Source organism: Gobius niger, assembly GCF_951799975.1.
Source record: "Gobius niger genome assembly, chromosome: 19".
In the NCBI taxonomy this organism is placed as follows: domain Eukaryota; kingdom Metazoa; phylum Chordata; class Actinopteri; order Gobiiformes; family Gobiidae; genus Gobius; species Gobius niger.
In genome coordinates this window covers 5,800,982-5,815,243 of record NC_136870.1, presented here as the reverse complement: position 1 = coordinate 5,815,243, position 14,262 = coordinate 5,800,982, and the positions used below count along the sequence as shown (strand labels likewise).

Genomic DNA, 14,262 nt, shown 5'->3' with positions numbered 1-14,262 from the left:
ACTGAACACGGTCCACAGACTTGATGCTCAAAGCAGCCAGAACACGGAGCAGGGCCTCGCGAAGACTCAGGTGAGTCTCGGTGTCCCGACGGCAGCGGCATGTGAGGCGGGGCAGACATCCACACCAAAGTTTGCGCATCAGCAGCAGTGGTCTTTTTTGTTAAAAAAGAAAATATCCCCGCAGTCCAGGTTCTAGTGTCTCTGGGTCCGGGCTGAGCCTCTGAGCTCGACCCGTGGCGTACGTGGAGGAGCACGTCGATGCAGCGCAACATTGAATCAAGTCTGCCCATAAACATTAACACTGTAGCCTTGTTTCATGTTTAAATCATCAGTGTGGATGATATGCGGTGTGGCAATGCAATTCATGCTGCTAAAAACTGTTTTGCAGCGCTGTTTAGTGTTTAGTTAAACTTGGTGTATCATGTGCACCACCTCCTGACTTGGTGTAGGATTTGAGTGCACCATACGCCGAGTGTACGGTGCGCTCAGATTGATAAATGCCAAAACAGGCGGGAATTTTTCGTACACCCCACATACGCTCTGATTTCACCGTACGCAAGTTTGATAAATGAGGGCCAATCTATCCACCTCATTCCTGGGGTGGCTCATGTAGAAACGAGGATGGGAGTCATTTCCAGTGAGATGCCAGAAGTCGCACTGAACCATTGTTTCCAGTGATTGTCAGAGTGAGTTTTTGTTTCACATAGAGGTGTATTTCAACATTTCAAGACGATTTTCTGATTTTGAACATGCTAACTGCGACTGACTCTCACACGAGGAGAGCCTTAGTCAATGGAGGTGTTTCACTGTAAAAAGCGAGAACACACATGACTGACCTGCTCACACTGTACGAGTGACCGAGCCCCGTGAGGCGACACAAGCTGAGCTGGGTCTGAATACAAGCCATTTTAAATTTCTTAATTATGGAAAGAGCGGGAGAGGGATGAGAATCAGCACCTCCAAATCTGAGGCCATGGTTCTCCACCGGAAAAAGGTCGGTGGGGACCCTTCGAGATCGGGTGAGGAGCTCAGTTACACGGGAGGAGCTCGGAGTAGAGTCGCTTCTTCACGTCGAAAGGAGCCAGCTGAGGTGGCTAGGGCATCTGTTCCGGATACCTCCTGGTCGCCTCCCGCGGGAGGTGTTCCAGGCATGTCCTAGTGGGAAGAGGCCTCGTGGAAGACCCAGGGCACGCTGGTGGGACTATGTCTCCGAGCTGGCCTGGTGTCGCCTCGGGGTCCCCTGGGCATCTCTGCTGAGACTGCTGCCCCTGCGACCCAGCCCCGGATAAAGCGGAAGAAAATGGATGGATGGATGGATGGATGGATGGAAAGAGCATTATTTTCGGATAATCTTTGAGTCAAAACTTTGACCTAAGGAAACTACAGACATGGCGGGTTTCTGTGTAAAAGCGGTGCATGTAATGAGGCTTCATAAACAGACTGCTGCTCAGTTTAATCTGAAAATGTGAAGATCACGGATATTTGACCAATCACTACAAAAACGATCCACTCTCTAGGCCTAAAGTACCACATCTGAGTAAAGTCTTTGTGAAAGATCGCAGAATTAGAAGATATCCACAGAGGCTAACTGGAGACTACTTAACCAACACGCCCACGGGTCAGAAAACTCTTCCGACGGTGCCATTTTAAGCCAATCGCGACTCGTAGTTTTGCTTCAGCGGTGTCAGCTCATGTTCCCACATAGTTTACGTCTCTAATGTTCATAAAAAGTGGATTAGAGCAAACAAACAGCGGTCCCGGTCATACTACTTCACGCAAAGGCTCATGGGGCGGAGGAATAAGGTGGATGAAACCTTTTAAATTTACAGACATCACTTTAAGGCCTTCATTTTGGCACAGTTGACTTAATGCCAGTGGGTGATCAAAATAAAGCATTTGAAAGAGGAGCGAAAGTATTTAAACCCTTATGTTGTTGAGTCAGTCTCCATGGAAACGATAGTTTACTCACCTTTAACATGTCGACGGGGGCCAGCAGAATGCGGGCTACGTCCAGCGCTACATTGCCCTGGCCCAGGATCACTGCCGTTTCACAGCTCAGGTCTGGACTTAGCTATTCGGGCGGGGAAAAAAAAGCACCAGAGGCAAAATTAGAGCGAAAACAATACTCATCCAAAAGTATTTCCCAAACTCCAGCGTGCTGTACCTGTCCACAGCTGGGCAACCCGTTGTACCAGCCCACAAAGTCCTTAGCAGAGTACACTCCTGCCAGGTCCTCTCCGGGCACTCCCATCGCCCTGTTCCCCTCTGCTCCATAGCTCTGCGACCAGGAGCGAGGGTTAGCATTAGCATGGCTAGATATTCAGTTGCAATTTGAAGAAGTGAGGCTGGATTTTCAGAGACGGGTGAATATGAACTGCTAAACTAGGACAAGGATCACATGCCTCTCAACACCGGAGGGGTCTAACTACTAAAGTCTTCAAAAGTCTTGCTGTAAATAGTAGTAGTTAAACATATCTGTGATCATAATGCACTCCATACCTTGTACTCTTTAATTCAGCCATATCTAACCTACTGTGTCGAGGTATGGGACAATAATAACAGAAATGTATTACAGTAACTCAGTGGCGTGTCTAGGGGGTGGCCAGGGGTGATCCAACCCATTTTGTTGTGGTGTTTGCATTAGTTAGTGGTGGCACAGCTTGGATTTTGGGGATTTTACCTCATGTTACTCATATTAAATGGCATGTGTTCCAAACTTTGTTGTGCTGCTTTTGCTTTTTTGTTGTTTTCGGTTTATATTCAACACATAACATACAAAAATAAATGTAAAAATTAGACCTAAAGCTGTTGAATAACCTGACATTTTCAACTTGGTATTTGGTATACGTTGTGCTGCTTCAAATCCACAAAACCATAAAAACGTTATAAGTAGTGGAAAATATTAGCCGGTCCTGGTGCCACCCGAGGAAAACCAAGTGCCACCCCCGGGCCACCCTAGAAAAAAAAAGTCTGGACACGCCACTGCAGTCACTATTTTTGCTACAGAAGAGAGCTGTACGAATTAAACTCAAGGCTGCCAATCTAGAACACACAAATCCTCTCTAAATGAATCTAAATGAATCAAAATGACTAAAAATGCATTATCTTGTAAAATAATATAATGCACAGTTCATGTTCAAAGCACCTTTTTGAAATTCTTGACCGATCGGGGTGGGGTTTAATGAGTTTTACTCCTCCCCACTCCATTTCAAGCATCAGTTTATAAATTATTATTAAATGTATACTTTCTCTTTTGCTCTTGACACACTGTTTGCTTGAAATGAATAAATGAAATGAAAAAAAAAAAAAAAAACGACCTAAGACGCTAGGCTAGGGCTGAAGATTAGGGTTAGGGTCTTATGTCCGCCTTTGTGGCACTGGAGAGTACGGGAAGTCGTTACCAGCACTACGGCGTGGTAGGCCTGCTGCAGCTCCTCCATGCTGATGTCCCTGCCCACGTCCACGTTGCCGTAGAAACTGCAGCGGGACTGTTTGGCCGTCTGGGTGAACGTGTTGATGACGTTCTACAAACACGAGGGCAAAACCGGACCAAAAACATGTTAGAAGAAAAGCAAAAACATGCAAAATATTACTTGTAGTTTGAAGGGACTAGAGAGAGTTTAAAAATCAATTCGAATTGCCATCATGCACGAGCTTAAAGCAGTACTAAGTAACTCTTGCCCCCAGAGGCCATAAGCGCAACTGCAAGTGTAGTAGCAAGTTACGATTTTTTAACTTATTAATTGTCTTGGAGAGTAAATACTACGCTACAGAAAAGGTGAAGGGAGAGAGGGATACTGTGCATCCAATTATACAATGGAAATAATTTTTTTCACTCAAACTTGGCTGTAAATACTGTTTAAAGTGACGTTAGCCCGCAGTTAGCTTTGCCCGTTAGCATGTTAGCTTCTTCTTTGTGATTCTATTAGTGTGTATTGGTGGCTCCGGTCCGGTGGCAGACAAGTTGCAAACATGGTTTTCTGGCCAGAGACACCAGGGGGAGATGAAAGACCCTCCACAGGCCTATAATAGCCAAAGCGGACAGAATGCATTTGGTTTAGGCGGGTGGTAAGAGGTTAATATAGAAGCTGCGGTTACACGTACGACCTGAGGTGGCAGTAGTGAGTATAAAATGGCTAACTTGCATCTAGCCCAGGGGTGTCAAAGTCAAATGGATGGGGGGCCAAATGAAAAATTTAGGAACAAGCCGAGGGCCGGACTGATCGAATGTTCATTGAAAAAATGTAATGACCGCATATAGTCTAGTGATCCCCATTAAACAGACTGAAAACCTAAAAATATACTACTATTCAGATGAGTCGTGATGTCACACAGAAAAGTCCAGTTCTCAGTGTCCACCTTCCGTTTTGCCATTTTTAAGGGTAGACTATCTGAGAGTTGACTTTTGAAGTGATGCTAATGCCCGCTGATGAATAATGAAAGGAAGTGGCCTCCCGCTCGGAGCGCCACCGTTGCATTGTGGGAAATGTAGTGCGTTGGTGCGTGTAAAGTACCTGGATGCTGCTGGCGTGCAGTGACCTGCGGGCCAGTTCTAATAATAAAATTATATAATCCCAGGGGCCAGAAAAAACCCTCTCGCGGGCCGGATTTGGGCCTTGACTTTGACATATGTGATCTAGCCCCTTTAAGTCAGGTAAAAGTTGTGACAGCAAAGCAAATGACTTCTACTTTGTGCAGTGTTGTTTTTGTCAATGAAATCTATAATGATATTATCACGTCGACGCACCTTTTTATAATAACATAAGGACGACAAACAAAAAAGAGCTCTTTGGGGATAAAACATGACGAGACGTTTAATAGTTTACGCTAATGAGATGGTTTGTCAGACCATTCACAACCAGAGCCTGTGGGTGGAGCGGGAGAACCCCCCGCCAAATGTGACTCATGTGGACTCACCTGCTGCAGGCTGCGCCCCTCTCTCCCCCTCGTACAGTCTGTGCTTATAGCTCCATGGTCTGAGCGCAACTGACAGCGATCAAACAGGGACTTTATCTTTACTCAGGACCGTTATAATACCGAATAAAATACAGAAGAGAATAAAAGCGAAATGTGTGTTGATGAACGAATGTGCAGACGGCAACATGACCTCTGGGAAAAGTAATGTTCACAATGACACTTCTGCGGCGCCATTTGACTCAGTACTACTTAGCCTATCAAAACACATTTGTGGAAATACTGACACTTAGTCACTTTTCATAATGAAACTGAAACTAAACCTTCTGAGTTTTCGGCAGACTAAAAGATGACTAAAGCTAAACATTTAGAAATAATTACAATGTGACTAAAACTAAAAGACTGACTTAGAGTCTGGTCATCTGGTTGCTCATAGCGCTGCACAAGCTCATGCCCCATAACCGCCGTTGACTTTGCGCTGGCCTGCCAAGTTTCCAGGTATTTTTTCACACCTGAGCCAGTAGTGGAAAATTTTAACCTATTTTTGTCACATTACATAATCGCAACAGAAGCTTGCGACATCTCCTGCTTTGTGTTCACGCTGAACAACCTCTCGGGTCAGACCTGCTCACAGACTCCACTATACTTTACACCAATAAACTACTGTTGTGGCTGGCTGCTGTAAACGGAGTAGATTAACACGGCGCGATAAGATAAGCACAAGCACGTGTACCTTGACTTCCGGGTGATCAGGGGCCACTCCGAACCTAACCAGGCCAAAGGGGACAGGAAGACGCTCATAGATGTCCACTTGGATATCCTGACGGGCCTGGGGGGACACAAAGGACAAAAAGGATTTTCTTCAAAAAATGATCAGCTCTTGCAGTCGTAGTACACATGCCCATAAAAGCGGCTCCATTCTGATAACTGAGATCCACAAAGACGTTCTGTATGACTTTTATTTACATCGGCAGTAATATTGATATAGAAAGGCTCCGGTTGAAATCGTTCGGGAAGAGGACGGATTTTTGGGGGGGATAGACACAGGCGGTAAGGTGTCATACTAGGGGGGTGTGGCCTAGCGAGGGAGATGGAAGTTATGGAAGTCCAAATCGGGTCCATATGGATGTTGTATGATTGCAAATTGTCCAGCAGAAGTGAAAAGGCTAGCATTAGCATGTAACATGAAGCTAACGTTAGCATTATTGTCAGGGGCGGACTGGGACTGAAAAACAGCCCTGGACTCTGACCGGCCTGGCCCAAATGAGCGTAAATGTGCACTTACCCCCCCGCCTTAACGGAGCGCATTTTCTCCAGTTTGGCTTTGCCCAAATCTAAAAGCTTCTCGACTGGAGAGCAACAGTGCAACACCTCATTTGAAAGCTGAGACCTACAAAAGTGATTGTAACTTTTTGTTAAAGTCGCCACATTTTTTGTCATATTTTTGTTGTTTTTTCATTACTTTTTTGTGGCTTTTTGTTGTGTTTTTGTCACATTTTTCTATAATTTTTTGTTGTGTTTTTGTCATGTTTTTGTTGTTTTTTCATTACTTTTTTGTGGCCTTTTTGTTGCCTTTTCCGTTGCTTTGTGGTGTTTTTGCTGACTTTTCATCACATTTTGCTTTTACGGCACATTTTTGTTTTCTTTTCATCCTCTTTTTTGACGCTATTTTGATGCTTTTCTTTTTAGCTTTTAGATTTGGGTAAAGCTCGGTTAAGGTGGGACGTGGCCCTTCTGTGCTCTACCAGAATGGACATATGGCCAGTCTGCCCCTGATTATTGTTAGCTTTGCCAAAATATGTACAAATGTAAAAAAAAATTAAGTCTATCCTTCTCCCTGTTTTTGTATCTTTATTTGGTGAGCATTTGTTAACCTCTTACCCTCCGCATTAAACAAGTGCATTCTCCAGTTCAGCCTTACCCAAATCTAAAAGCGTCTCGAAGGGGCGTGGTCTGTGTCGGCCATTTTAAAATCTTGGGCTGGACCATGTGGCAGGGGGAAACTGGTTAAACTTTGCTTTGTGTTTCCTTTTGTGTATGATTTTGATTTGTATCTTTGTTGTTTTGAACACTTATCATTTTGTCCCTAAACATTTTATGTACAAGGATCACTTGCCAGATAAAGCTATTGTTGGAACTCAATGAACTAATGGTACTAACCTATGGGAGGTCCGTTCCCATTAGGGGAGGTATAAAACCTGACTGCTTCTAGTCACTGGGGGCCATTTTGTGTGTGACATCTGTGTGTCACATACAAAGTTCCTTTTGCGTGAGTAATAAATGTCTGGTGAGAACTCTACCTTTGTTAAGTCTGCCTGCCCATTTCGACCCCTCGTGGCCAGCTTCCTCACAACCGTTATATGTAAATAACTTTAGAACTATAGAACAGTCAATTATTGTGCGTAAACGGATGGCAGCGACCTCAATGGCGCGTGTCTGTGGAGTGTCCAGGCGTCCGAGCGAGGTCAGAGCTGGGTTTCGCTGTGAATGGATTGTGGCTGATTTTTTGGCTTTGCACCAACAGTAATATTTAAGTGTTGACAAAAATAAACACCGGTCTCTGTACTGTGTGGGCTACTATAGATGCAAATGATTCAGTCTGCAATTACGCGTCACTCAGGGATAGGCCACTCTGCGCCAACAAATCTACAATTTGTAAAACATGGAAATTCATAAGGAGCACAATATTTATGCAGATTTTCTTTTAGCCCAAGGTAGCAGGAAAGCCTTCTGTTATGCACAAACACACCGAGTCCATGCTTTGACACGCCTTAGGCGTCTGTGGTCTGCCAGTCTGGAACCACAGTGACACTTTTAAGGCTCTCACGCAGCCACAGCCTGCCAGGAGTTTATCTCGTAGCCAAAACACTTAGACGTACGAAACTTTTGTTTATGCTGTTTGAATTGACGTAGAAAAGGATTCAATGTAATCAATAAAAACTTCATTATTGTATTTTCTTTTTCAGCAGAGTCGATTATGAAACACTAGTAAAAATTTTACTTTTTTTATATTGCAACAGTGCAGAATAAGTAAAAACCGCAATTCTCGATTTTGCATTTTCCTTTTGAAATCAAAGATATACGGAACGCAAAAGTACACGAACTGAGCCCAAATGCATCATTTTCAACCCTTTAAGATGGATTTGAGTGAAAATTCAGATCTCACGACAATCCAGCTCGGTGGTCCACTGAGGATGCTTTCACAGGAGGTGGGAAAATTCAACTTGCACATTTTCCAAGTGAAAAACTACCAAAAAATATATTTATTTGCTAAACTACAATTTTCAATTATCGGTTAGGGTTAAAACAAAACAAAAAAAGTGTAAAAAAAAAAGTGATAACAATGCAGCAACGGCGAGAGAAAAAAAATCTTAGATGAGTTTTTTAGGCCTTAGCTTTCAAATGAGGCACTGACCTATAGGCTGTAAACTCCAGTCAAGACGGTTTTACATTTGAGGAGAGCCGAATTGGGGAAAATGTGCTCAGTTAAAGGGGGGGTATTATGCAAAATCGACTTTTTCAAGCTTTACATCATGTTATTATGTCATTCCCTCATTAAAAACATGCCTGAAGTGTTGCCTTGGCACATTCACGTATTTTTGAGTAATCTGTAAAAACTCTGATGGCGGCCATTTTAGGGATAGGTTTTCCTGAGTCCTCCTAGGAACGCCCCCACCTCCTGGAGACGCCTCCGAGCTTTCGTCACCAGCCGAGTAACCAACCACTGCTCCTCAGCAGAGCCCCCTCCCCACTGATGCCACAGACAGCGTGTGGAGGGGGCGTGTCTGAAAGGGTCAGAGGTTCTTAAAGAGACAGAGGCCTATTTCAAGACATTCACTACAGACATTTTGAGAGAGCAATTTTATACAAGGCAGTTATTCTAATTTACTGCATTTACAGACCAACAGAAGGTTTGTCATCATTGTAGTGTGATATAGACTGAAAAAAGCATAATACCCCCTCTTGAAGGCTTTTTCATTTTGAGATATGTTCGCAAACCGTGAGTCAAAGTCAGTGTCGTGAGCTCCTCCTCCAGTGCTGCGGAAAGTACCTTTATGAGATGCTGCGCTGTGTAAAAACCGGCCGGGCCGCCTCCCACCACGCACACTCGCGGCCCCGGAGAGGAGACGGAGGACAGGGCCGCTCTGCCACACCTACTGGCACCTGCACGGGGCCCAGAAAGCACAAACAGTTGGGGACAAGTCAAGACATGCTAATCTGAAAGCAACACAAAAAACAAGTTTAAATGGGAGGGGGAAAAAAAGTCATGTAACAGGGTGTAAAATACAGAGCGCATTTTCTCCAGTTCCGCATTAACCAAATCTAAAAGCTTCTTGACCGGAGAGCAGGAGAGTGTAATCCCACATTTGAAAGCAAAGGCCTACAAAAGTGATTTCTTTGTCACATTGTTGAAGCGTTTTTGTCGGGTTTTTGTCGCACTTTTGTTGCTTTTCCGGCACGCTTCTGCCACTTTTTTATGGCATTTTCATCCTTGTTTTTGTAGCTTTTTTTTTAAGCTTGGATGAAGCCAAACAGGTGGGGGTTGAGGTTAACCCGGGAAAGCCCAGACTATTAACCTCTTAACCCCTGCCTTGAGCGAGTGCATTTTCTCCTGTTTGGCTTTACCCAAATCTAAAAGCTTCTTGCAACCTATAGGCCAGTGTAACACCTCATTTGAAAGCCAAGACCTACAAAACTGATCATTTTTTTCCCCCTCATGTTGTTGCTGTGTTGTCATCACTTTTTTTTAATGTTTTTTTATTTCTAGGGCTGCAACTAACGATTATTTTGTAATCAATTAATCTATCAATTATTTTTACAATTAATCGATTAATCGCTTGGCTGTGAATGGTGTAGGAAAATTTTATTTTTCACATTTTTTTTTATCACATTATAGCTTAAGTGGCGCTGCTTGAGGATGTGTTGATGGAGTAAACTAAAGGGAAATGTTTTTTGAAGGCTCTATTAATGAAATTTACAATGTACAAAACACTACAGACCCTAAATATAAAATCAAAGTAGGTTTTCATCAAAAATACAACATTTTTTATGTCATTTTTGCTCTATTTGAGTCTGTGTGAACCAGAAAACGATTAATCAATTACTAAAATAGTTGTCGACTCTTTCAATAATCGATTAGTCGTCGATTAATCGATTAGTCGTTTCAGCCCTATTTATTTCAGCACCTTTTTGTCACTTTTTTGCTGCTCTTTTGTTGCATTTTCCCCCCACTTTTTTTCAAAATCACTTTCTTGTTAGGTTTTTGTCACTTTTTTTGTCACTTTCATATGGGTTTTATTTGGCGCTTTTTTATTGAGTTTCATCACTTTTTAAAAAAAATGTTTTTTCATCGCCTTTTAGTCACTTTTTTGTTCCTCTTTTGTTGCTTTTTTGCTGTGTTTTTGCAGCGTTTTTCATCCTCCTTTTCATCTCCTTATTTGACGCTTTTAGATTTGGGTAATGCCAAACAAGAAAACATGCTCGGTTCAGGTGCGTGTTAAGAGGTTAAATAACTGCCAGAAAATGTAACTATTCATTTTATTCTAACTTTTTTGAGACTGGAGTGAACCTTCTGAAAACAACAAAAAAATTATATTAAAAACATTTATGCATTTATCACCTTTAATTTGGATACATTTTGGACATTGAGAAATATAAAATCATAAAAAAACATCCTAATAAAATCCTAAAAACATTTTTAACCTACACAGGTCCTGAATATTCTTTATACGTGTTCTGCGTAGGAAAAAATGTGGACAAACAAATCGCCCATGTTTGTCTAAGGCCGGAGTCTTTAATGAACCTGAAGTCCGTCATAATCCGAGCCACTATTATTATTATTATTAGGCTGTCAGGCGTATTATCATGCACACTTAGGTCATTCACTGTGAATAAATAACATAGCCTACATTAGCTGTAGACAATGAATCAAACACATTGCAAAAATATAATAATATGTCTCCAGAAGGATTTCTTGTAAAAGCTGTCCAGCCAGCCGGCCACACCTGCTTTTTGTTTCTGTTCGAAACAGAAGAAAGAAAGGAAAAGCGTGGTCTAGTTGGCCAGGCCAGACTCTTGCAGTAAATTAGCAGCTCATGTTTAGGTTTTCTCTTAAGTGTTACTGCATATGAACTTATTAAAAATGTACAGCGTGAACCAAACATGAACCTAATTACAAAGACAACACATGTCAGATTTTTCACTTGTTTTGGGTGAGTGTCTGTCATCAACATAGTGTGGTTGCAGGTATGAGATATAACAGTGACATTAGGTCATGGTCACAGAGTCAGGACGTCACTGACTGTTCAGGGATGCTCGACTCAGCTGCCTGAAAGGAGAGTAAACCAGAGCCAAAAAACGCAAACACATTTTTGTAAACTTTTGCGTTCACACTGAAGAACTTGACTCTCATTTCTCATCATCTCAATCGGCACAATCTGAAGGTCAAGGTCAACTTTATTTCTATGGCACATTTACAACAACCATGGCTGCCCAAAGTGCTTCACATTAACCTCTTAACTCCCGCCTGAACCGAGAGGATCTTTTTCCTCACGTCAACAGATTTTTTTTCCATCATTTTTTTGTTGGGTATTCAACTCATTTTTGTAACTTTTTTGTGACATTTTTGCGACATTTTTGCCACTTTTTCATCCATTTTTCGTCATTTTTTTGTCATTTTTTTGTCAATGTTTTCTCACTTTTTTGTCACATTTCCATCATTGTTTTCGTCTCAGTTTTGTTGCTATTTTCACAGCTTTTTTTTCCAGAAGCTTTTGGACTGGGGTAAAGCCAGTGTAACACCTCATTTGAAAGCCAAGACCTACAAAACTGATCCATTTTTTCCCCCTCATGTTGTTGCTGTGTTGTCATCACTTTTTTTTTTAAATGTTTTTTATTTCTAGGGCTGCAACTAACGATTATATTGTAATCGATTAATCTATCAATTATTTTTATGATTAATCGATTAATCGCTTGGCTGTGAATGGTGTAGGAATTTTTTTTTTTTTCCTTTTTTCTAATCACATTATAGCTTAAGTGTTGCTGTTTGAGGATGTGTTGATGGAGTAAACAAAAGGGAAATGTTTTTTGAAGGCTCTATTAATGAAATTTACAATGTACAAAACACTACAGACCCTAAATATAAAATCAAAGTAGGTTTTCATCAAAAATACTACATTTTTTATGTCATTTTTTCATCATTTTTTTGTTGGGTATTCAACTCATTTTTGTAACTTTTTTGTCATTTTTTGTCACATTTTTGTAATTTTTTTGTCAATTTTGATCATTTTTTTGTCATTTTTTTTGTAATTTTTTTGTCCATTTTTCAATCAATTTTTTGTCATTTTTTATCAAATTTTTGTCACTTTTTTGTGACATTTTTGCGACATTTTTGCCACTTTTTCATCAATTTTTCATCATTTTTTTGTCAATGTTTTCTCCCTTTTTTGTCACATTTCCATCATTGTTTTCGTCTCAGTTTTGTTGCTATTTTCACAGCTTTTTTTTCCAGAAGCTTTTGGACTGGGGTAAAGAAAATGTGCTCGGTTCAGGTGGGAGTTAAGGGGTGAATAGACTAAGACTAATTCATCTTTGCTTACGTGCCATGTGTTTTTTTGTAGGTGAAGACATCAAAAAGAGCTGACTAGGAAGCGTTGGGTCAAAAGTTGTGTTGAGCGTTGGGTCACACAGAAGACAACGATGTCTTCAATGAGGTATGTTTCGGTGAAGTAGGGATTGAAGAAGTGGTGGATGGTCTGTTGTGGATCTTTTGTTTGCAAACCCAGACAAGGAAGACCTCCTGAATCCAGAGCCGGCTGTTCTCCGGCTGTTCCCCTTTATCTGTAGGCGGGACTGTCAGTGTGAAGGACCTGCGTCATGTTTCAATATTGTAACACTATTAGTATAAGATATCAATCATCCTTATACATCTTCATAGATAAATGCTAGTGCGTAAATCCTTAAGGAATAGTGGCCCAACGCTCCCCTTGTTATTGCAATAATCTAAATTGATTTATTCCGTTTCGAGTGTGCAGACTTAGTCCCAAAATGTTGAAAGCCTTGGCAGCAAAGCTAAGAAATGTCTTATGTGACCCAACCCTCCCCGCTCTCCCTCAATCTTCAGAATAGAGCTCAGATTTGGGCTAATCATCCATTTGAGACTGAAATATGAACCAATAAACTGGTCACCATCAACAACCATGACATTTCTTTGCTCATTATAAACTAGATTGAATGTGTACATGAGAATAATGATGATCTAATGGCTCTAATGTATTCTAGAGCACATTACACTATTATTACGTGCCATAGTCCCACATGTTGCTTTCAAAGGATCTTCATAAAAGTGTAAAGTACCCCCTGTATATTTTGGCATAAAAATGAGAAAGAATAGTCAGTGTAATACCTCTGCAGAGCCTTACCATTCTGAGCCCCATGGATCCACGTCGTTTTCCTCGCACTCCACGCGTTGAAGCCGGATAACACCTTGTGCACCCTCATGCTCCTTTCCTAACTTTTTTAATCCTTGTTTTGTCCTGTTTTGCGATCCTCTTCCTCGTCCGGGTAGATGATGATAACCTTTAGTCCCACATCGCGGCTGCAGCTTCAGCCTTGAGCCAAAAACAGGCAGAACGTCAAGGTGAAACGCGTTAATCTTTCCCCCCGAAGCCGCAGTAAACTCGGCCCCAGCTCGAGGTAAGTTTGAGTCAATGAAAAGAACAAAAATGCACTTTTATTTCGGTGTTTGGTGCACTGTTTTGACAGCGGCACGGTGCAGCAGCTAAAGTGGTCCGTGGAGAAAGTGTGAAGTCGAAGTGTGATTAGTTCCTAGTTGTCATTAGGTAAAATAAAATTAATAATAATAAAAATAATAAACATAATAATAGTCATAATGATAATAATAATAATAATAATAATAATAATAACAATAATAATAATGATAATAATAATGATAATAATAATAACAATAATAATAATAATAATAATAATAGTAATAATAATGGTTGTCTAAGGCAGTGGTTCTCAACCTTTTGGAGCCGCGACCCCCATTATAACAGTTCATTAAGATCATGACCCCCGCCCGGGTCAGACCATGGAAAAAACAGGGATAATAACCTATATAATTCTTAAAAAACAAAGAAAAAGCAATGGCTAAATTAAAATTAATCAAATTTAGAACAAATAATAGCACCCTGGTAAAATAGCATACATGCTACAATACCATAATAAGAATATATATTTTTATCTATATGCTCTGGTGACCCCCCAAATCTGTCTCACGACCCCCTTGGGGGTCCAGACCCCCAGGTTGAGAACCCCTGGTCTAAGGATGGAGTGTAAGATAGATTA

The 14,262-nt window shown here is 41.4% G+C and overlaps 1 protein-coding gene across 1 annotated transcript in view; it reads right to left on the bottom strand.

Annotated features, from left to right (window-relative positions):
- The window catches only part of fdxr (ferredoxin reductase), a 14,480-nt gene extending 802 nt beyond the window's left edge, over positions 1–13,678 (bottom strand). Inside the window, exons 1-6 of the mRNA XM_079576820.1 lie at positions 13,335–13,678; positions 8,966–9,078; positions 5,648–5,743; positions 3,402–3,524; positions 2,165–2,278; positions 1,970–2,071 (exon numbers count right to left, since the gene is read on the bottom strand). Coding sequence (XP_079432946.1) covers positions 1,970–2,071; positions 2,165–2,278; positions 3,402–3,524; positions 5,648–5,743; positions 8,966–9,078; positions 13,335–13,413 — 627 coding nt within the window. The 5' untranslated portion in view covers positions 13,414–13,678. The remainder of the gene's footprint in view (positions 1–1,969; positions 2,072–2,164; positions 2,279–3,401; positions 3,525–5,647; positions 5,744–8,965; positions 9,079–13,334) is intronic.
- Between the last annotated feature and the right edge of the window lie 584 nt (positions 13,679–14,262).